Genomic DNA, 21829 nt, shown 5'->3' on the forward strand with positions numbered 1-21829 from the left:
CTCCATCCGTGGGATTTTCTAGGCAAGAGTACTGGAGTGGCTTGCCATTGCCTTCTCCATTGGTAGTCTTAACATTCATTTTTAAGAAATCTGGATTTGGTGTCATCGCCAGAAAACCTTTCCTCATTTCAGTATTATAAATTACTTACTCATGTTTTTGTACATCTTAAGATGATTTGCCTGCCTGATTTTCTGTGAGTGATTACTATTACCTACGGGTGAGTGGATGGCAGAGCTGTGCGTGCGTGGGTCAGAGTTGAGACCGAGCGACAGCGTCCAAATGAGACCGGACGTGAGAGAAAGAGTCCTGGGAGTGAAGCAGGCAGACAGTGACCGCAGGTTATGAGGGGCGCACAAGCCACGGGTGTGGGAGGGGCTCTGATAAGAGAAGTTGGGTGAGAAGGGCAGCAAGGGTCCAGAAAGGCCGTGGACGAGGCAGGGTAGGGTGACGAGGAGGATGTGTGCAGGTGCTCGGAGGAAACGAGAAGGGAGAAGAGGCCAGGTGCGGAGCCAGCGTTCCGGTTAGGTGACATCCACGTGGACCCAGAAACACAGCAGCGATACAGAAAAGGAAGAGCCAGAGAACATACTACCTGACCCCCAAAAACGAGGTGAATACTTCTGTGGATCAACAACCGGGAGAAATGCAGTGTGCTAAGCAGGGCTGAAGCCAGAGCTTGCTGTGCTCCCATCTGGGACAGAGCAGCTGCCAGCCAGCAGGTGCCATGGAGCCGAGGACCAGGCAACGCTGCACACGAGATCGGAACCCAAGGCAGCATCACTGCTCGGATGGTGCTGACAGGAGCTTCACCTGCCTGCCCGCTGGATGCAGACTTCCATCAAGATGCAGGCCCTGGAGGCAGGGAGGAGGACTTGGACCCTGTCCTGAAATAAGAACACAGCCAAATTTCAATAGATTCACACAGTAAGACTATTCCTGGATGTTGCTGATTGGTTAACTCTTGACACTTTCCCCCGACTCCTTCCATTGAAAAAAAGTATTTTTTAAAAATAGACTTGATTTTTTTTAGAATAGTTGTAAGTGTATAGAAAGAAAAGGCAAAGTTACCTTATAGCAAAAGAAGAACTGAACGCAGATCCCTCGGAATGTGGACACTCACTGTATGTTCTTTTTACTTTAAGCCTTCTCCCTAGAGAGAAGCTGTATTACCGGAAAGAGCCTGTAGTCTTCTCAAAAACAAAAACCAGCTGTTGGATGAAAGGTATTGTTTCTATATTCTTGGGGAACGGGCTGGCCCTGATACACACAGTTCACTGAGTGTAAGGGGAAGGGGCATCTTTTTTGCATTTTTGCGTTAGTTATCACACAGACATAGACTCACTGCAGAAGCTGAGATTTTTCTGGAAGGGTAGTGAGAAGGACCATTGATTTCTAACTCACGCTCAGGAAGGAAAAATTTGATTTTTAAAAATGTTTTAGGGTTTCACCCTTCCCCTCCGCAAGCCAGGAATGATGTTTTCCTACTGTGCCAAGCATGTCACAGGAAGGAGTTCCTTGCCTGCCGCATGGCAGTCCCCAGCTGTTTGTTCCTGTGATAGATAAATAAAATACTTAATCATGTCCTGCCCCCTCCCCTGGCATCCAGCAGAGTGCCAGCCAAGTGTGTATCCACCTACCCCTGGCCAGGCCATAACTACTGCAAGTGTTTCTCTCCAAGGAGCCCTCTGTATCCAAACAGCATTACTGCTCACCCAAATATGGTGCCTCTCTTTAGAGTACACATTCTTAATGGATTGAGGCATGGCCATGGGACTTTTCTGGCATCAAGGAAATGTGAACTTCTTGACAGAAGCATTCAAAGACAGCCTGTGGCTCACCAGATTCTTTTTTTCTGCCCCTGAAACAACAGACCCACCCCTAGATGGTGCCACTGTCTGCCTGGGTCCTGAGTGCTCTGAGGAACACAGCCCCTGATGGAAACACAGCTTGTGAGAAATAAACTTTGTTGTTTTAAGCCAGTGCCAGCTGGAAAGGTGTTTGTTGTTGCAGCACAGCCTAGCTTATCCTTACCATCCCTCCCTGCCTTGGAAAAGCTGGTTCCCTGTCCAGGCACCCTAATGTCAACCCAGAGAGCAGGTATGTTCCATCCAGGTACACAAAATTCCCAAGCAGCTTCTTAATCCATTATTTTAGAAGAGAGAACAATTCCCAATTATTTAAAAAGCCTCCATCGTGACAGAGAGGCGTTAAAAAAAATCAGAAAAAAATCAGCTCTGTGGAGACAGGAAAACTGAGGAAGAAAAGGGTATCTGCTAAGTATGCAATTAAATATCCCACTTAGCTAACTTTCCTTTCCACGAGCTTACTGAAATTATAGGGGAGGAAAAAGGTATAAACTCAAATGGACAAATAAAATGGAAGCTGTTACATCAGAAGAGGAAATTTAACAAAATGTTTGGAACTCACAAAAAGGAATGAAAAAACTCCCAATTTTTAGCAATACGGGGAACTACATAGACCGTGAAAAAAAATCCCAGTCCAAAAATCAGCTACAAAGCCAATGTTTTCTGTTTGACTACATCAATGAACAACTACTTTTACTGTTTTATTTTTTACATTTATCTCTCTTTTGGTATTTTGGTAGTTTAGGCTATGGATCTAATTTTATCTTTTTCCAGATGGTTATCTAGTTATTTCAATAACATTTATTGCAACATCCATCTTTTCCCAAGTGACTTGAGAGGTCATCTCTGTTATAAACTGAATTTCCATACGGACCTGGGTCTAGGCAATCGGACTGATGAAAGAGAACTGAGTATCAGGGTCAGTCCATCAGTTCAGTTGCTCAGCTGTGTCTCACTCTTTGCAACGCCATGGACTGCAGCATGCCAGGCTTCTCCATCCATCACCAACTCCCGGAGCTTGCTCAAACTCATGGCCATTGAGTCAGTGATGCCATCCAACCATCTCATCCTCTGTTGTCCCCTTCTCCTTCCACCTTCAATCTTTCCCAGCAACAGGGCCTTTCCTAAGAAATCAGTTTTTCACATCAGATAGTCAAAGTATTGGAGCTTCAGCAACAGTCCTTTTGATGAATACTCAGGACTGATTTCCTTTAGGAAGGACTGGTTGGATCTCCTTGCAGTCCAAGTGACTCTCAAGAGTCTTCTCCAACACCACAGTTCAAAAGCATCAATCCTTCGGCGCTCAGCTTTCCTCACAGTCCAACTCTCACATCCATACATGACTACTAGAAAAACCATAGCTTTAACTAGACAGACCTTTGTCAGCAAAGTAATGTCTGCTTTTTAATAAGCTATCTAGGTTGGTCATAGCTTTTCTTCCAAGGAGCAAGTGTCTTTTAATTTCATGGCAGCAGTCACCATCCACAGTGATTTTGGAGCCCCCCATAATAAAGTCTCTCGCTGTTTCCATTGTTTCCCCATCTATTTCCCATAAAGTGATGGGACCGGATGCCATGATCTTCGTTTTCTGAATGTTGAGTTTTAAGCCAACTTTTTCACTCTCCTCTTTCACTTTCATCAAGAGGATCTTTAGTTCTTCACTTTCTGCAATAAGGGTGGTGTCATCTGCATATCTGAGGTTATTGGTATTTCTCTCAGCAATCTTGATTCCAGCTATGCTTCATCCAGCCTGGCATTTCACATGATGTACTCTGCATATAAATTAAATAAGCAAGGTGACAATATACAGCCTTGACATACTCCTTTCCCGATTTGGAACCAGTCTGTTGTTCCATGTCCAGTTCTGACTGTTGCTTCTTGACGTGCATACAGATTTCTTAGGAGGCAAGTAAGTATCAGGGTAGTGGTCACCTTTAGGGGAAGGATGGGTGTTGGCAAGGAAGATGGAGCAGAAAGGCCTCTGGATTGCTTGCACAGCCTGAGGGTGACGACGTGAGTGTCCATCTTAAGTCACTAAGGAACCTCTATACTGTTTCCCACAGTGGCTGCACTAATTTACATTCTCACCAACAGTGCACAAGGGTTCCGTTTGTTCCACATCCTCACCAGTGATTGTTATCCCTTGTCTCTTTGACAAGTCGTTCTAAAAGTAGTGTGGTGATATCTCATTATGGCTTTGATTTTCAATTCCCTGAGGATTAAGGATGTTGCTCATCTTTTCATGGACCTGTCGGCCATCTGTATGTCTTCTCTGGAGAAATGTCTCTTCACATATGCCCATTTTTTTAATCAGATTTTTTTTTTTTTTTGGCTATTGTGTTATATGAGTTCTTTATATATTTTGGTTTCATGTTTTACATTTAAGTCGAATCCATTTGGAGTTAATTTCCGTGAGGGGTGTGAGATAGGATCTAGCTTCACTCTTGGGACCAGAACTACCATATGATTCAACAATTTCACTTCTGGGTACGCATCCAAGGGAATATTACCCTCTCAAAGAGACATCTGCACTCCCATATTCACTGCAGCATTATTTACAATAGCAAAGACATGGAAACAACCTAAATGTCCATTGACAGAGGAATGGGTAAAGAAAATGTGAATATATATATATATAACAGACTGTTATTCAGCCATTAAAAAAAAAAAGGAAATCCTGTCTTTTGTGACAACAGGGCGTTATGCTAGTGAAATAAGTTCGATGGAGAAAGACAAATATCATGTGATCTTACTTTCATGCAGAATCTAACAACACTGCTCTCGTAGAAACAGAGAGCAGACTGGTGCTTGCCAAATAGGAGGGGGAATGGGTAAAGGCAGTCAAAAGGTACAAACTTCCAGTTTAGGATAAATAAGCTCTAGGGATATAACGTACAGCACGGGAGCTATAGTTAACAGCACAACACTATAAATCAACTATATCTTAATAAAATTTTTTTAAAATGTATCAGCAAATTTGAAAAACTCAGCAGTGGCCACAGGACTGGAAAAGGTCAGTTTTCATTCCAATCCCAAAGAAAGGCAATGCCAAAGAGTGCTCAAACTACTGCACAATTGTACTCATCTCACACGCTAGCAGAGTAATTCTCAAAATTCTCCAAGCCAGGCTTCAGCAATATGTGAATCATGAACTTCCAGATGTTCAAGCTGGTTTTAGAAAAGGCAGAGGAACAAGAGATCAGATGCCAACATCCGCTGGATCACCGAAAAAAGAAGAGAGTTCCAGAAAAACATCTGTTTCTGCTTTATTGACTATGCCAAAGCCTGTGACTGTGTGGATCACAAGAAACTGTGGAAAATTCTGAAAGAGATGGGAATACCAGACCACCTGACCTTCCTCTTGAGAAACCTATATGCAGGTCAGGAAGCAACAGTTAGAACTGGACATGGAACAACAGACTGGTTCCAAATAGGAAAAGGAGTACGTCAAGGCTGTATATTGTCACCCTGCTTATTTAACTTATATGCAGAGTAGTACATCATGAGAAACACTGGGCTGGAAGAAGCACAAGCTGGAATCAAGATTGCCAGCAGAAATATCAATAACCTCAGATATGCAGATGACACCACCCTTATGGCAGAAAGTGAAGAGGAACTCAAAAGCCTCTTGATGATAGTGAAAGAGGAGAGTGAAAAAGTTGGCTTAAAGCTCAACATTCAGAAAACGAAGATCATGGCATCTGGTCCCATCACTTCATGGGAAATAGATGGGGAAACAGTGGAAACAGTGTCAGACTTGATTTTTTTGGGCTCCAAAATCACTGCAGATAGTGATTGCAACCATGAAATTAAAAGACGCTTACTCCTTGGAAGGAAAGTTATGAACAACCTAGATAACATATTGAAAAGCAGAGACATTACTTTGCCAACAAAGGTCCATCTAGTCAAGGCTATGGTTTTTCCAGTGGTAGTGTATGGATGTGAAAGTTGGACTGTGAGGAAAGCTGAGCGCCAAAGAATTGATGCTTTTGAACTGTGGTGTTGGAAAAGACTCTTGAGAGTCCCTTGGACTGCAAGGAGATCCATCCAGTCCATTCTAAAGGAGATCAGTCCTGGGTGTTCACTAAGACTGATGCTAAAGCTGAAACTCCAATACTTTGGCCACCTCATGGGAAGAGTTGACTCATTGGAAAAGACTCTGATGCCGGGAGGGATTGGGGGCAGGAGGAGAAGGGGACGACAGAGGATGAGATGGCTGGATGGCATCACCGACTTGATGGACACGGGCTTGGATGAACTCCGGGAGTTGGTGATGGACAGGGAGGCCTGGCGTGCTGCAATTCATGTGGTCACAGAGTCGGACACGACTGAGTGACTGAACTGAACTGATTAGTGATTGGGGCACCATCTTTAAGGAACTCTGGTGGCTGTCATTTGAGGGTCAGTGAATAATGGGATCCCAGCCTAACAAAGACTAGAAAGCCATGCCTCCTGACCTGAGACAGGGAGGCACATTTACCACAATAATCCAGTTTGGCAACTAGAGTTCTCACCTCTAAGGATTTGGAACAATAGTTAATTGACCATTAAGGTCCCCAGAAATGAAACAGATGCTGGGGAGCCTACTAAAGTATTGCTTGATGTGCACAGGAGAGAAAATTCTAAGAGTGGTGGGAAAAAACCTGAGTCGCAGTGAGGGGAATTTTTAGCTTTTTACTCAGTTCCCAGACCTAATCAGGCCACACATCTGGAGCTCTTTTCAAGCAGATCTTAGGGTCGTTTGTGTAGCTGTTGCTTTTCCAGGAGAACGTACTTCTGGAGTGACAGTGCACTGGGAGAAGGGAAATACCCAGACTTCCAGGAGTCACCATACGCTAGCTTTGAGACCAGAATGCCAAAGCAGTCCACTTTATTATGAGAGTTGGAGCTTATTATGGTCGACGACAGATGGAGCTCTGGTTCAAGTCCATTTAATGGTGGGTCCAATGAGACTAGATTCATCTTAAGGTAATTTCCTTAGTTCGAAAAGGAAAGAGAGATATTTACTACCTGGCAAAATCACTGTACTGGCAACCAGATGCATGGGGGTAGGGCCTAATAGATGTCCCTGGAACTATCTCCAACATGGTAGTCAGACTCAATACCACATTCCAGCAGGGTTTGCAGAGACTGGTGCTGCCATCCAACTTGAGTTATGGAAGGATGGGTGACTTCTTCCTCATCCCATTCACTCGCCATCTGAATCATGGAGAATGACAGTAGTTTATTGCAATAGTACTAACTTGTGATTCCTGATATGGTATCTTTGTTGAATCAAAGCAATGGAATCCGCGGCCAACATTAAAAAATAAAAAGACATAATTTGTGAGGCTCAATCCTGGAGGTAACATGTACAATATCCGGAGTGCTGCTCCCACTAAGGACAGTGACCCATAAGACAGCGGCTCTGAGTGGGGCCCAGACAAGAAACAGTTCTTGGCAGTCCTGGCTATGTGCCTGTCGTCTGGACACTGGGCCTTATGACTCAGGTACGTGCTACTGGGGAGTGTCTGTGGCAGAGAACTGTCATATGGAGGCTCTGGCAACCCCAAATAGGAGAACTACAGCCCAGAGACCTACAGTTTTAGAACAAACCCTCCACCACTTCCAAAAAGTGATGCCCTCCTCCAACAAAAAGTATCTTCCATTTGAAAAGTCACTCAGCTCGCTCTTGGGCACTGGGAGAAACTGGACAGCAGGACGCCAAGCTGAGCACAGACTCTGAAGAGAGCTGGTGTGAGCTATCTCATCCACCGGACGGCAGAGCTATACGTTCAGGGGCATTCCAGCCCGTGATGGGAGTTACGGTCAGTAGATCCAGGCCGCCTAAGGAAGCAGCACAGCTACCTCGGGCGCCTGTGGCACCAGCTCCAACCATTCTGCCAATTCCCTGCCAACTCACACCTAGGGCATCATGGGAAGTTGCACAGAACCCAGAAACAGAGCAGGGAAAGCCCCATCCAGGTGACTGTGGGGTCTGCATGCTGCACTGGGCCCACACAGCAGACAGTGGTGAAGGCCACCCTCCCAGAGGGCACAGCTGGTGGCTGGGAGGCTTCATGTATAAGGGATGGGTGTCTGGGAGTCGTCCCTTCCCCACTTCCAGCAATGCCCCCAACAGTCTTCACCATTACTTGGTCACAGCTTCCCATTGACCTTCTTCCCACCATCAAACACATTTCAAAACGAACAAGTGAATATACAGTTTCTTATTTTTAATTCAGAAAGAGAAAGGGAAGAAAATAAAAAACATTTGCTTAAATAACTATTGTAGAAAAGAAGATCTGGGCTGGGTGCTGGGACCTACCTCTTCCAGAATGGGATTTATTAATGTTCTAAACAAAACAAAACCCAAACAAAAGAAGAAAAAGGAACAACGACAAAAGAAATAAATTATTCTGCTCAATACTGTTTGGCATAATTGCATTTTTTTCATCTCTTAAACACTCAAGAGCCTCTTTAGGAAGCACTGAGATGAGACTGGCAAGAATAACTGGTCTTGACTTTCTAAAATGATGGGGCTGAGGTGGTGAAAGAGGTGTTCCACTAAAGGCCTCACTAACCCACCCCCATTCTTCACTCCTCCTACTTTTGGAATTGGGAAGGGACAGACTCAAGCTAAGTTCTCAATATATTAACTTTTAGCGGGGCCCACTGCCCCCCACTAAGCCTCTAACATACTCCTCTGCTGGCTCCTGTTCCCTCAGCCAGCTGCAGGAACTATACCAATGACCAGGAGGCTGCCGAGTGGTATCAACTCACTAAGAGAGGGTGGTTTTTATGTTTGTTTGCTTACTGTTTTTTAAGTCACTGTTGGGAAGGGGGATCCTTTTAGTGGTTTGGAAGCTTCACAGAAGCCCTTTTCCCCTCCTACACTCCCCCAACCTTCAAGCATGAGGAATACCTTCAGCAGCTTCCTCTAGGAACTTAAGCTGGGTTCAGTCATGCAAGTAGCTTCCAGCTGTAACCTCTGGTTGTTAGCTTTGCAGCCCTTCTAGAGCTGGAAATGGAAAGAGGGTCAGAGGGAAAAGGTGCAAGGTGAGCACAGGGAAGGGGATATGTGGGCAGGGGAGGAGGCATGCAAGGGGCAAGTCCACTCCTCCCCAGCTATTTGCATGGCCAGCTCAGTATCTGAAAAGCATCTTTGTTGGTCAGCCACCCATGATAATTTCAGGTTAGCTAAATCATAAGCCTAAAGCAAATTCCAACCCGGAGCAAGAGGTTTCCTCCCCCTTTGGGGGGTGATGGGTGAAGAACCAGACAGCTGGTCTCATCTCCAGCCTTCTGTCCTACGTGCTGCTCCCTCTCCCTAGAGGCACCCAAAGGGGGAAGGGCGGGGAGCTGCACTGTCCTAATCACAGGGCAATCCTCCCAGAGCAACAAGTGCCTTGGTGAGGAGACCCAGGGCCTCGGGAGAGACACTGAGGAGGTCGTGAGCAAACAATAGGGGCCGAGGGCACATGGAGTGAGAAGCACCTGACATCTGATGTGACGGGGTTTCCAGTCTCCTGTCCTATTTCTTACACCTGTGTTTCAGAGTTGCGCCCTAGGCGAACTTCGCCCGCCTAGGAAGGGGTGCACACAATCCTAGTTTTCTGGTGAGACACTAAATGCCACGGTCAGAAAGGCCATTCCACAAGGGGGCCAAGGGCGGGAGGGGAGGAGGCAGGAGAGGACCCACGTACCCTCCAGATTCTCACCGCATTTCTTTGGTGGGTTTGCACTCACCTATCTACGCCTGACCGATCAAAGAAATGTGGATCTAGTTCTCTAGGCGGTCCGGGGCGGTCTGGGAGGGCTCTAACTTTCCCCCTGGGGTAAAGAGCGCTCCCTGCAAACCACCTGACCGCCCCGCTCCCCGCCCACCCGAAAGGCTGCCCGATCGCCCTCCCACCCGCCCCGCGGTCACAGAGCACTCCCGGGAAGGAGGGAGCGAGCCACCGCTGTCCCTCGCTTTCCCCACCGTTTCCTTCTCGGCGCCCCCAGCGAGGTTAGGCCGGAAAGTGACTGAGACGCCTCTTGCCGAACCTGCGGAGAGCATACTTCTCGAAGCCGGAAGGAACTCCTACTCCTTAGAAAGCGTGAAATAAAATCCTACCCAAAAGCATAGTGGAGTGGGAAATTAATCGGTCGCCGGCCCGCCCCCGAAGGCCATCGATTGGCTGAGAGGGGTCCCGGCGCCGGAAGTCCTCCTTGAGTTGCATGATTGGCTGGAGGCCCCGCCCGCCGGCGGCGCTGATTGCTGCTGGGCCGGGGGAGTCTCCTCGCTGGCCGAGGACGCCGGCGCTCGCTGAGCTGCAAAGTGATTGGTCCAGGTCGCGGCGGCGGCGCTCCGAACGCCCGCTGACGCCCCGGAGGGCGCCGCGCCACGCTTAGGTCACCGCCCCCGGGCCGACCCCGAGTCCCGGCGGGAGCCGCGCGGCGGGGCCGAAGAGTCGCAGCGCGTCCGGGCTCAGTTCCCTCTGTAGACCTCGATCTTGCTGGCCTTAGCCAGCATGTCGATGATGTGCGCCTCGAAGTCGGCGTCGTGCACGCCCGTCTTCCGGAACTCGCCCGCGTACCGGTTATTCTCCCAGTAGTGGTGCCAGTTGCCCCGGCTGTCGGCCCCGAAGCCGTACACGTTCACCTGCGGGGGAGGGCGGCGCGGGTCACTCCACGTCGGGGACCCGGGAGCAGAGGCCGCGGCAGAGCCCTGGGTTGTAGGAGGGGACGAGAAAGGGGCCGCGGCGCCCCTACCCGAGCAGGAGGCGGCTCATCCGCTCCCGGCGCGCTTCACGCGCCTGGAAGACCCGGGACATCCAACCCTGACGCTGAGGACACTGTTCCAGAGGGAGAGGGCTGTTCCCTTCCGGTTCTCCTTCCAGCCACCTTCTGATGACATCAAGAATGCCTGAGTATGGAGCCAGCCTGTGACAACTCACCAACCCTTGCTAACATTTTTTTCCCCCTTAATGGTGTATTTTATTGAAAGCTGGTCAGGTACGCAATATCATACACTGAATAGTTTACTGGCAAAAGGGTGTGCTGGGCATGAGCACTGCTATCCATGGCAGAGCAGCAGACAGAGCCCAGAGATGGGCTCCTTGAATGACTAATCTCCATTTTTAACAGAGTAAGCCTGGGGCCCACAGCTGTGGGAGACCCCATTCTGCTCAAACAACTACAACACTGTTCCACTTAAGTTATGGTTATTCTTTCTTTATGGCAAGTAATATCAATTATGGTATTCAATTTCCTTTTTCAATAAATTTAACCTTTCAATGAACTGATATCAGATATGGTAAAATCATGAACACAGTAAGTTTGCGAAATGCAGACCTATACCTTGCAGCCTAGAAATAGGGGGAATGGAAGCCACTTAGTTCCTTCCTACAAAAACACATTCCTCTTGATGCACGGCTAAGCCCTGACAAAGGCTGGTTCCCTCTGTCCCTTGGGTCCTACTATTTTATCCCCAGAACAGGCTACCCACCTCATCACACACATGCAGGGCAAAGAAGAGTACCAGCATCCCAGTGGAAGGGTACCGCCCATGATGCTCTGTCCACCTGTCATGGATGTACTTGAAGAAGGCTGGGTTGTAGATCTGGACCTAGGAGGAGAAAATGTAATGAGCACATGAGGGCTTCTGGGGCCTGAAATCTCAGGCCAAGCTCTGACCAGTTCCTCCACATGTGCCAGGAGCCAGTAGTTCCTGCAGCCTGTGTGGGGGGGGCGGGGGGAGGGGAGTCAGGTATACCAGCAGATGGGGACTCTTGAGGGTTCTGGAAGGGTACTGGGGGATACCTGAACCACAGGACCAGGGACAGCATGACTCAGGTCTGCACTACTTCCACTGAGGTGGGGAGGAGGAAGCTTACCTTCTCTTTGTCCACTCGAAGGAAGGACTTCACTGGGGCATAGGTGCTGCAAGCAGAAAGAAAATAACACTGAGCTGGCTCCATGCACCCAGGGATGCCTTTCCTCCCGCTGAGGCCCAAGTGATGATGGCCTCATGACAGGCTGCCCTGCTTCCAGACTGCTCTCCCATTGCATATCACTGCAGCTCCTTGTCCAGAAACCTTCAATGGGTCCCTATGTTCTCCAAGATAAAATAAGGATGGTTTAGACAAGCACTGGGGCGTTTCATAACCCAGCCCCAACTTTTCTTCCCATGACTCTCTGCTGTGAAGTTTCCACTTGGGTTAGCCCATCTTCTCACACCCAGCATGTCCGTGCTCTTAACCTCTGCCCACAGCAGCCCTGACGCTACTGTCCTCACATTAGGCACAAATCCCTCCTTCCCTATTAGCCGTGGTGCCTGTAACCTATGCTCCCATTTCTGAGTATCCATGGAACTTAAACTCTACAGCACTTATTTTAGCCCTTTGGACTCCCAAACATAAGCTAAACTCAGAAAACTGCAACTTCTGTGTTTAAAAAAATACGCGGTGAAAATAGGCATAGGTGGAAGTAATCCAATTGTCCAATGGACAGATGAATAGGTAAATATGATATATCCATACACCAGAATACTATGCACCCTTTAAAGGGGATAAAACCCTAACACAGGCTATAAGACAGATGAACCCTGAAAACACGATGCTACTGAAATAAGCCAGAGGCAAAGGACAAACACTGTATGATTCCACGTGTATGAAGTACCTAGAACAGTCAAATCACAGAGACAGAACCGTGGTTATCAGGGGCTGGAGGGAGGAGGGAATGGGGAGCTGCCATTTAATGGCAGAGTTTTCATCTGAGATGATGAAAAAGTTCTGGAGATGGGCTGTGGTGAGATTTGTACAGCAATGTGAATACACTTAATGCTCATGAACTGTGTGGTTAAAACAGTATTTTATGTTACACATACACATTTTTACACACACATGTGCACACACAAAAACCATGGTGAGACAGAGTAGCTTAGTGGTTGCCTAGGGCTAGGGGTGGAGGGAGTGGGGGTGATGAGTAAGGGGTACAGGGGTATCTTTAGATTATCTTCATCTTTGCAATATGCATGTGTTCTAAAATTACTTGTGATGGTTACATAACCCTAAACCCTGTGCATATACTAAAAGCCACTGAACTGCACTTTAAATGTGTGAACTGTATGGCATGTGAATCATATCTCAATAAAGCTGTTAAAGCAGAGCTAACAGACAGGGGCCACATCCTGCAAAGGGGGCCTGGAAAGGTGTCCTTCACCTCTGAACACCAGTAGGCTGGCTGCTACCATGCAGGGAGTGGCCCAAAACAAGCTGTGGCCTCAGCCAACCACTGTTTGGCGCCCTCCCTACTGCTGCTTCTCTCCTCACCAGCCTCTCTTGGCCAAAACAGTCAGTGAGAGGCATTCTAAGATCTGGCGCCCAGACAGTTCCTCCCAAGGCGGGGCGGCCCCCGTGCCCCACTTGCAGCGGCAGTGGCTCACAATCGGATCTGCCCGGTGGACAGGGCGCTGGCGATCCACAGGAGGTCCAGGGCCTTGAAGGGCACCAGCACGAAGCTGACGTTGGCGGGCAGGTTCTTGGCACTCTCGGGGTACATGAAATGGTGCGTGGTTCGGCTGCCGACATCCTGCTCAAAGCCCACGGTCGGTGCCTGATTCATCCTGTGGGGACAGGAGGGTGGTGAGAGAAGACACCGACACATAAACTGGTACAATTCTAGAAGATGGTTTGGTGCTGGCCGTCATACCTGTAAACAGGTGTGCACTTACTCTGTTCCATTTCCAGAAATCTATCCTATAAAAAAGGTTGTGTAAGTGTGCAAAAACGTGTGCAAGGATATTCACTGCAGTATTATTTATAATAGTAAAAAGAAGAGCCCATCAATAGAGAACCAGTTAATATCAATACATTTTGGCACATTCATGTAACTGTTACATGTAGTCATCAGAATGAATGAATCAGATTTTTCATGTGCTGGTAAGAAGTAAGTTTTCAAGAGCTATTCAGTTAAAAAAAAAAAAGTGGTGTGAGGAATCTCACTTCTTTCAACACATACCTTTTGAATACCTGTGCAGTCAGAGGAAATCACAGTGCAAAAAAAGGAAAACTGATGGAGAAGGAAATGGCAACCCACTCCAGTATTCTTGCTTGGGAAATCTCATGGATAGAGGAGCCTGTCAGGCTGCAGTTCACAGCATTGCAAAGAGTTGGACACAACTTAGCAACGGAACAACAACACACAATCAGGCAGATTGTGATTTGGGGAAATAGTTCTTGATGGAAATGTGGCATAAAATGGAGAGTGAAGTGACCTAGTGATATGGAATATAGAGCTTTGTAAGAAATTAAAATTTGTGTATAGAATAATGATTTCAAATATTCAAACAATGAAGTCTGGCTAAAGGAAAAAAAAAAGGAAAACTGAAAATTCAATAGTCTGATTCCATTTTTTGTAAAAGAGAGAGAAAAAAAGGGAAGGATGGAAAGGGAGAGAGAAGGGAAAAAGGAAGTGAGGGAAAGAAGGGATGAGGGAGGGAAAAAGCTTACTTCTGTATATGAATAGAAAAAAACGGAGGAGTATTAAAATTTTAGCAATGCTTACTCTTGGAGAACGGGATAATCCACTTTTTAATGTGTACACCTCTGTTTTTTCCCCCAATAATCAGCACATATCATTTTTACAATTTTTTAAAATAAAAAGACAGCCTTTCACAGCTTACAGCTCACTAGGCTGTTTTGTCCTCTTTTCTAGAAGACAGTGAAGCAAGGTAAGAAGGTGGAGCTCCCCTCAGCCCCCAGGCAGCTCTGCCAGCACCAGCGCCCTGTCGCCGCACTTTACGTTCCTGTCCGCCCTTCCACTCCAAGCCCAAAGGGGAAACCCGGGGCTCTGGCAGTGCCCACCTCAGCTGTCCCGGGCACACGTGCAGTGCGGGGCTATCTCTCCTTTGCCATCTTAGAAGAACCTGGAACCCCAGCATAGTCTCTCCCACCCAGCCTTCCCCTGCCCACCGCGGTGTGACACACCAAGGCGGCTTCCAATTCCTTTCAAGGGGTGCAAAACAGGATCAATAAAATCAAAGCTTCTTTTGTTGTGAGCATTTTAAAAACAAGTGATCTAGCTTTAAACACAAACCTGTTGGTCTTTTCTGCTGTGAGAACAAGGTCTTGTGTGGATCACACTGTAGATTCACACCACCCAAGCGGGTGGCTGTAACCTGGGCCTCCACTGGGGACACAGGGATCTGGGAGAGAGGCAGCAAAGTCTCCACTTGCTCTCCCAGCTTTTTGGCCAGTTCAAACATTCCCTGTCTGTAAAGGGGCCAGCACCCCCTAGGTCCTGGGCCCTGTATCACAGGGGCTCCCCTGACACCTCTATGGATGGTACAGTGTGGTGAGGGCGTGTCCAAGACGCCCCCTCTACCAATCACTTGCTGTACCTTCTGCCTCTCTGGTTCCCTTCCCTTGAGGGACTGGAGAAACTCATTATGTTTGGGAAACTGAGAGTGGCCTGATTGGGAACTAGAAAGTGAGTCCTTATTCTTAGCCACTTTAGTCCCTGTCTGCTTCAAGGAGAAGCCTAGATTCTCTCCTGCGGGACCAACTGTGCTCTGGCCCCAGAACAAGGATTAAGATCCTGTCCCCCTCCCCCCAACCCAGTTCTTTAGGTTAACTGCCCCTCTGATGTCTTGGCCTTTAGGGTTGAGAGACCCCGTCTCCTAGAGGAGCTGAGAAGCCTTCTTCTCATCCACTGTGGGCTACAGCTCCACTCACACCACTGGTCCTCTTGTCAGCACAGCCTGTCTGGATCCAGCTCTGCCACAGTAGCCCCGGGGTCTGTGAGGATGAGCAGGAGCAGAGCAGTTGCAGAGGATGCCTTGATGGGGATGGCGTTTCTCAGCTGCCTGGGGTATGGAAGTGGGGAGCAGACTTGGGCTGCTGGCACTTAAGCTGGCTGGGGTCTGGGCTGGGCAGGAGCTGGGGTCAAGGTTCACACTTGTGAGGACCCAAGAAACACACCTCCTCTCATTGAAGATGGAGAGGCCAAGCTGGCCCTGCAGATCAAAGGGTTGTAGCTGCCCAGATCGGCCCCGAAGACTGCCCATCTGCCTTTTCCACGACTCGGCAGCCAGAGCTGTCACGACACCCCTCCTTAGACCTGTCATCCAGGATCACTGCCTCCCAGCCTCAAGTCAGCCCTCCTGGAGTCTCCACCTCCCTCGGGTGACCTCCATTTGCTGGGTAGGCAGCCACTTCCCAAAGTCTGGAGATGAATGGAATAAGGGATCTAAAAAGATGTTTCAGAGCCTCCAAGGAAAGGGAAGGAAGTGGCATGCTTCTGGAGACAGCTGACTCTTTCTGGAGAAGCCAGGCCCTGGAAAGGGACCAGGGCGGGATGCAGAGGATGAGCTGGATTTCCGTGACTCCAGGGAGAAGCTTCTAGAGTTCTCTCTGTCTCCTGCCACTACAGCACCCGGAGCAGGATGCGCATATGGGCATGCTTCGGCTTCAGCGTGTGGGCGCTCAGTCCTTTCGCTCTTTCACGTATTCACAGTGAGCCGACCATCTGCACGCGGCTGTTCGAGGAGCTGCGGATCCATCTGCTGGCCAGCTGAGGGGGACCAGCTCAGCTCCATCTAGTCAGGGGGGCTCTGGAGTCAGAGGGGAGGAGGCACCGAGGGGAGGGCGTGGGGGCTGGGGACTGGGCAGAGCTATCAGCTCACTGTAACTCAGTTCAGCCCTCCCGGTGGGGCTTTCATCCATCCTGTTTCCAGGGAAGGAGGCCTCCCCACTGGTTCCAAACCAAGACGTGCCTATAAGCAGTCGCCCTCCATGGCCATCTGGCTGCGTCCACAAATCGGCTAAAAGCCACTCCTTCCACAAAAAGACACTAGAGCACCTGCTCCGCCCTGGTCCCTTTCCAGGGCCTGGCTTCTCCAGAATGAGTCAGCTGTCTCCAGAAGCATTTAACTAGTCTGGTGTGGGAGCCAGGCATCCATATATTTTTTAAAGCTTCCATGTAACACTAATAATGTGCAATCAGGGTTGACAAATACTCACCTACAGAAAAACTCAAATCTTTATCTGCAATTTCATATAAGTAAAAGTTACTGATACTTACATATCTATCATAATATTTAACCATTTTACCCAACTGTGTTATTAAGTCTACAAGCTTGTTGGGTTATTCATATTATCTATAAGTAAAAATTTTTTTAATCCTGTGCACAATCGCCATTTGTGCTGTTCATTCCTTGCTTTACTTCCTTCGTCTCAGTATTATGTTAAATAATGTTGCAGAAAATATCCTTTTCCACTTGATTTTAATAAGAGTATCTTTATACCTGCCACTATTGAGGGATTTTTGGTCATTGATATGGAATATATGTTAAGAACCCTGGAGAAAGAAATGGCACCCTACTCCAGTACTCTTGCCTGGAAAATCCCACGGACAGAGGAGCCTGGTAGGCTGCAGTCCATGGGGTCACAAAGAGTGGGACATGACTGAGTGACCTGACATCGTGACATCCACAAAGAAATCCTGGTGTCAGTCCACAACACCCGTCTCCTAGCCTGGTTCCTGTGAGGGAACGTCTGTGAGTCTCTCTCTGCCTGACCAGGACCAGGTACCGCCCAGGTCTGTGGCAGTAGCCAACTGTTTCTGCCCGCTGTGCTCCACTCCCTGGAGCTTCCCAACCATCCCGAGGTGCATGGTGAAGCCCTGCAGGGGGTGGAAAGGCCCTGCAGGCAGCACCTACAGGCATGAGAGCCCTTCCCGGGCCTCCCAAGGGTCCCATGGCTGCTCTGAGGTGCTGGCCAGCCACCTGTCCCCCATCTCAGCCACTGTCTTGGGGAGCGAGGTCCCCTCCAGCTCCCAGCCCGCCTCTCTTGCTTTCTGGGTGCCAGCAGCCGGAAGATGGGGAGGATCTCAGGTGGCTCTGGGGGCCTGGATTTGGATTAGCATCCCCTCTCCCCTCCACTCTTAGCATCCACCCCCCACCCTCTCTCCCTCAACCCTTAGTATCCCCCCCTCCCCCCACTCTTAGCATCCACCACCCAACTTTCTCCCCCAACTCTTGGCATCCCCCACTCTCCCCCATCTCTTAGCATCGCCCCCTCTCTCTCCCCCACTCTTAGCAAGCCCCCTTTCTCTCTGCCCGCTCTTAGCATCCCCCCTCTCTCCCCTCCACTCTTAGCATCCCCCCTTCCCCACTCTTAGCATCCCCCCTCTCTCCCTGCTCTCTTAGCATCCCCCCTCTCTCCCCTCCACTCTTAGCATCCCCCCTCTCTCCCCCACCCCCAACACTTTTAACACGAGAGAGGTTTTGCAAGGACTGTGGAAAGCCTCAGAGACATATTGCTGCCTTGTTGTTGCTATGGAGACAGCAACAGTTTCTAAGACAAAGCCCTTCCTTCCGCCTCCTGTGAAACCTGGTCTTTCTCAATGCTCATCCTAAGAGATGCTTAATGAAAACTGGCATTTTCAGTATTTTTATTCTCAGGGCTCTCCCTCCACCCAGGACTGAGAGGGCAGGATCCCCCACGTGGCATTTCCTGCCCCCATGTCTGGGGAGAAGGTGAACACAGAAGTTGAGGGGCGGCACAGCAGCCTGTACCAGGTTCACAAGTCCGCCTCTAGTCCCTGCTCCCCTGCCCAGGCTCCCTGCTTTGTGTCTTTGTCTGCAATGCGTGCCCTCCCAACCTTTCTCTTCTCCTCAAGGCTGAGCTCAGATGTCTGTGGAGGGAATGAGCCCTTGCACAGTCTAAATGCAAAAAGGTAAAGGGTCAGGGATGAGGGCCCAGAGCAGGCACCAACAGCTCCTTTTTCTTCCCAGGACACCCCTCTTCTGTCAGTCTGCCAGAGGGATCACCCACAGTTGTTTGGGGCCCACACTCCTGGCCCAACAGCTAAGGGGACCAGATGGGTGAAAGGGCCTCTGGTAGCAGTTTTCACAAGACCTGAGCCAGGAGTCTGACTTTAGCTCTCTCCAGAGGTATTCAGAGTTGGAAGCTGAGTACAGGCCTCAAGCAAAGTTTAGAATGGGAATTGTGTCTCTTCATCCACAGAGGACAAGATGGTTGGATGGCATCACCAACTCAATGGACCGGAGTTTGAACAAGCTCCGGGAGATGCTGAAGGAGGGGGAAGCCTGGCGTGCTGCAGTCCATGGGGTTGCAAAGAATCAAATATGACTGACAGACTGAACAATTAATTCACCTCAGAAACCAAAGCAAGAAACTTGAAAAAAAAAAAAGAAAGAAACTTGAGCTTGTCATGGAAGATTCTGGGAATCAGGGTCCTCCAGGACCCCCCAGCAGCTGGCAATTCCTCCTACAGCTGGGCAAGGCCAAGGAGGCCAGTGCCTCCTCCTGGAGGCTTGTCCCGTATCCAGCCTTGGGGTCCCTGGGACTCACCTCATGATGAAGTTGTGCCCATCCACGTCTGGCCCGTAGCCAGAGCCCCGCAGGTTGCCCGAGTTGCCCACCACGGCGCAGCGCCGGCACTGGCGGGGGTCCCGGAACCGGTAGGGGTTCTCGCCTGGCACTATCTGGAACAGCTTCTCCAGCACTTCGTTGGTGTTGTGTGACTTGAACTGCGGCTGCAGCATCTGTAGAGGAGGGAGAAAAAAGAAAGGGGGGAGCAGGGAGGGGGAGGCGGAGTGAGCAGGAGGCAACTCCAGCCTGCTCCCCCTCGCTGCTCTCAGCCTCCAGGGTCCAAGCTGCACAGGTCTCCTACTATCGTGGGGCGGGAATCCTCCCAGAACAGTGAGGACCCTCCTGTCACTCAACAACACAGCGGTGTCCAGACCAGTGCCTTGCTCTCAGGAGCAGCTCTGCAATACTGGCCGGACTCAGGGGTCAAGGTGCCATTCAGCCTGTTCTTCAGGGGTTTGCAGGCCTGTGCCACAGAGTAGAGAGGCCCCTGCTCGGGAGTCATTCTGAATGCAGTTAATGAGGACAGTCTCAGGGGAGCTTCAGGGACTCATTCCCAGTCAGCCTGCAGGGGGCGCCCCAGGGACTCAGCCCGAAGCTCCAGGCGAGATCCGGGGAGACCTGGAGCCCTCAGCCCTGGGGAAAAGGCAAGAGGGCACAGATATTCCTCCAGAGTCAGAAGAGCTGAAAAGAAACTGGTCCCCCGCCCCTCTTGCCACCAGTGACTTTGAAGACTGTAAAATGAGGCCAGGGCAGCACGCAAACGCCACAGTGCCAGACAGGTAACACACAGCAGTGAAGAGGCAGGTGGGGCCTATAGCAAACAGGAGCCGCCATCAAAAAGGGGTGACTTCAGCCAACTGTTGCCTTGTGGGACTGTGAGAGGGACCAGATTTTCTAATATTTCAAGAAAAGCTGAAAATACAGATCTCATGTGAAATAATCAGATTCCTAAGAGATGGCAATTAAGGCAAACAGTTTTAGAACACTGAGCTGGACTCAACCCCCGGGCCACCATCTCTAAGGGCTTTAACATGCTCTGTGGTCTGAACCATAACACTGCAAGTGTGCAGCTGTGTAGGAGCTGCTCAGGGGAAGAGAAAGCAGGAAGGGGATGGTGGGCCTGCTTCCCTGAGCATAGGAGGGGCCCCCGAGCACAAGAACAGGGACTCAGTGTGGAGAGGAAGCTTAGCTCTGAAATAAGAATTTCTAAGTTCACAGCAAAAGGGGTGACTGTGGGGAGCAGCAGAGAAGTGGCTTCTAAGGCTTAGACAGCTCTGAGTTTCATCCCTGTGGGCAGGGGGCCTGGCCGGCCTCTCACTCCATCGTTGCCCAGAGGACTGTTCTGGCCCTTCAGGGCCGCCTCTGAGACCTATGCCCTTGGGCAAGCCCTGCGTACTCTCTGAACCTGGATTTCCGCATAAAATGAAGGATGTGACTATGAGGAACAGGCAGGACCCTTCAAGGGCTCCAAGTTGTCATGGCAAGGGCCTGTGTGGCTCTTGGTAGATCCTGCCCTGTAGTCTCCCCCTCCTCGGGGGCTCTGACAGTCCGCGCCAGGAGCAGCATCTGTCAGTTGCTCTGATAGGCCTGATCGCACGAGCTCATTCTCAGTTGCCCTGAATATGAGAAAGAGAGGGAGTTATCACCCTCCCCATTTGCCAGCTGGGGAGACCAGGGAGCATGCAGTGGCTCCCCAGTCACTCAGCAGGGAGCACCGGCAGCCTGCGGGGCCCTGGGTTAAGGACTGACACGGAGCCACTGCTGACATGTGTGGCGAGCAGATGGCCCTGGTGGAGCCTGCGGAGAAATGCGCCAGAGACGATGGGGAGGAGGGGAGGGAGCCAAAGCAGCAAAGAGGTGACAGGGTCCAGAAGAGTGGCTTCCTCTCCTCCCTTCCCCTCAGCCCCCAAAGGATCCGATGACGCTTTCTTATCCTGCTGCTGCTACTGCTGCTAAGTCGCTTCAGTCGTGTCCGACTCTGTGCGACCCCATAGACGGCAGCCCACCAGGCTCCCCCGTCCCTGGGATTCTCCAGGCAAGAATACTGGAGTGGGTTGCCATTTCCTTCTCCAATGCATGAAAGTGAAAAGTGAAAGTGAAGTCGCTCAGTCGTGTCTGACTCTTAGCGACCCCATGGACTGCAGCCTACCAGGTTCCTCCGTCCATGGGATTTTCCAGGCAAGAGTACTGGAGTGGGGTGCCATTGCCTTCTCCGTTCTTATCATAACCCAGAAGAAAACCTTTTCTAGCAAGTGAAGAGAACCAACTGAATGGAATGGTGTTTCAAATTATTTGGGGCAAACATTTACAAATGAGGAAGTGGCCAGCATGGCAACAAGCACTGGAGCTGAGCTGCCACCTGCTTTCTGAAGGGCAGGCCTTCCTGTTGCCATGGGCCTCACTTCTCAGCATCTTCTCCCCAGGGACCTGCCTCTCCTGTTTATTTTACCTCCTTGACCCAGCAGGCATTTCTGGTCTCTGTTTGGCCTCTGCAGGCACTAGGAAATGTGAGTTCTCTCCCCTTGCTGGCCAAAGCTCGCTCTACCCTTCACACTCTGTGCCCCTGGTGGCTGGCTCCGGTCCAGTGAAGGGTGCAAAGG

General features: G+C 49.8%; 1 protein-coding gene across 1 annotated transcript in view; it reads right to left on the reverse strand.

Annotated features, from left to right (window-relative positions):
* Positions 1–8066: 8066 nt before the first annotated feature.
* ST3GAL2 (ST3 beta-galactoside alpha-2,3-sialyltransferase 2) overlaps positions 8067–21829 on the reverse strand; it is a 47327-nt gene continuing 33564 nt past the window's right edge. Inside the window, exons 3-7 of the mRNA XM_070388741.1 lie at positions 19209–19402; positions 13277–13456; positions 11727–11772; positions 11339–11458; positions 8067–10492 (exon numbers count right to left, since the gene is read on the reverse strand). Of these exons, the coding sequence (XP_070244842.1) occupies positions 10319–10492; positions 11339–11458; positions 11727–11772; positions 13277–13456; positions 19209–19402 (714 nt within the window). The 3' untranslated portion in view covers positions 8067–10318. The remainder of the gene's footprint in view (positions 10493–11338; positions 11459–11726; positions 11773–13276; positions 13457–19208; positions 19403–21829) is intronic.

The sequence above is a fragment of the Bos mutus genome, chromosome 18, assembly GCF_027580195.1.
Source record: "Bos mutus isolate GX-2022 chromosome 18, NWIPB_WYAK_1.1, whole genome shotgun sequence".
Lineage (NCBI taxonomy): Eukaryota > Metazoa > Chordata > Mammalia > Artiodactyla > Bovidae > Bos > Bos mutus.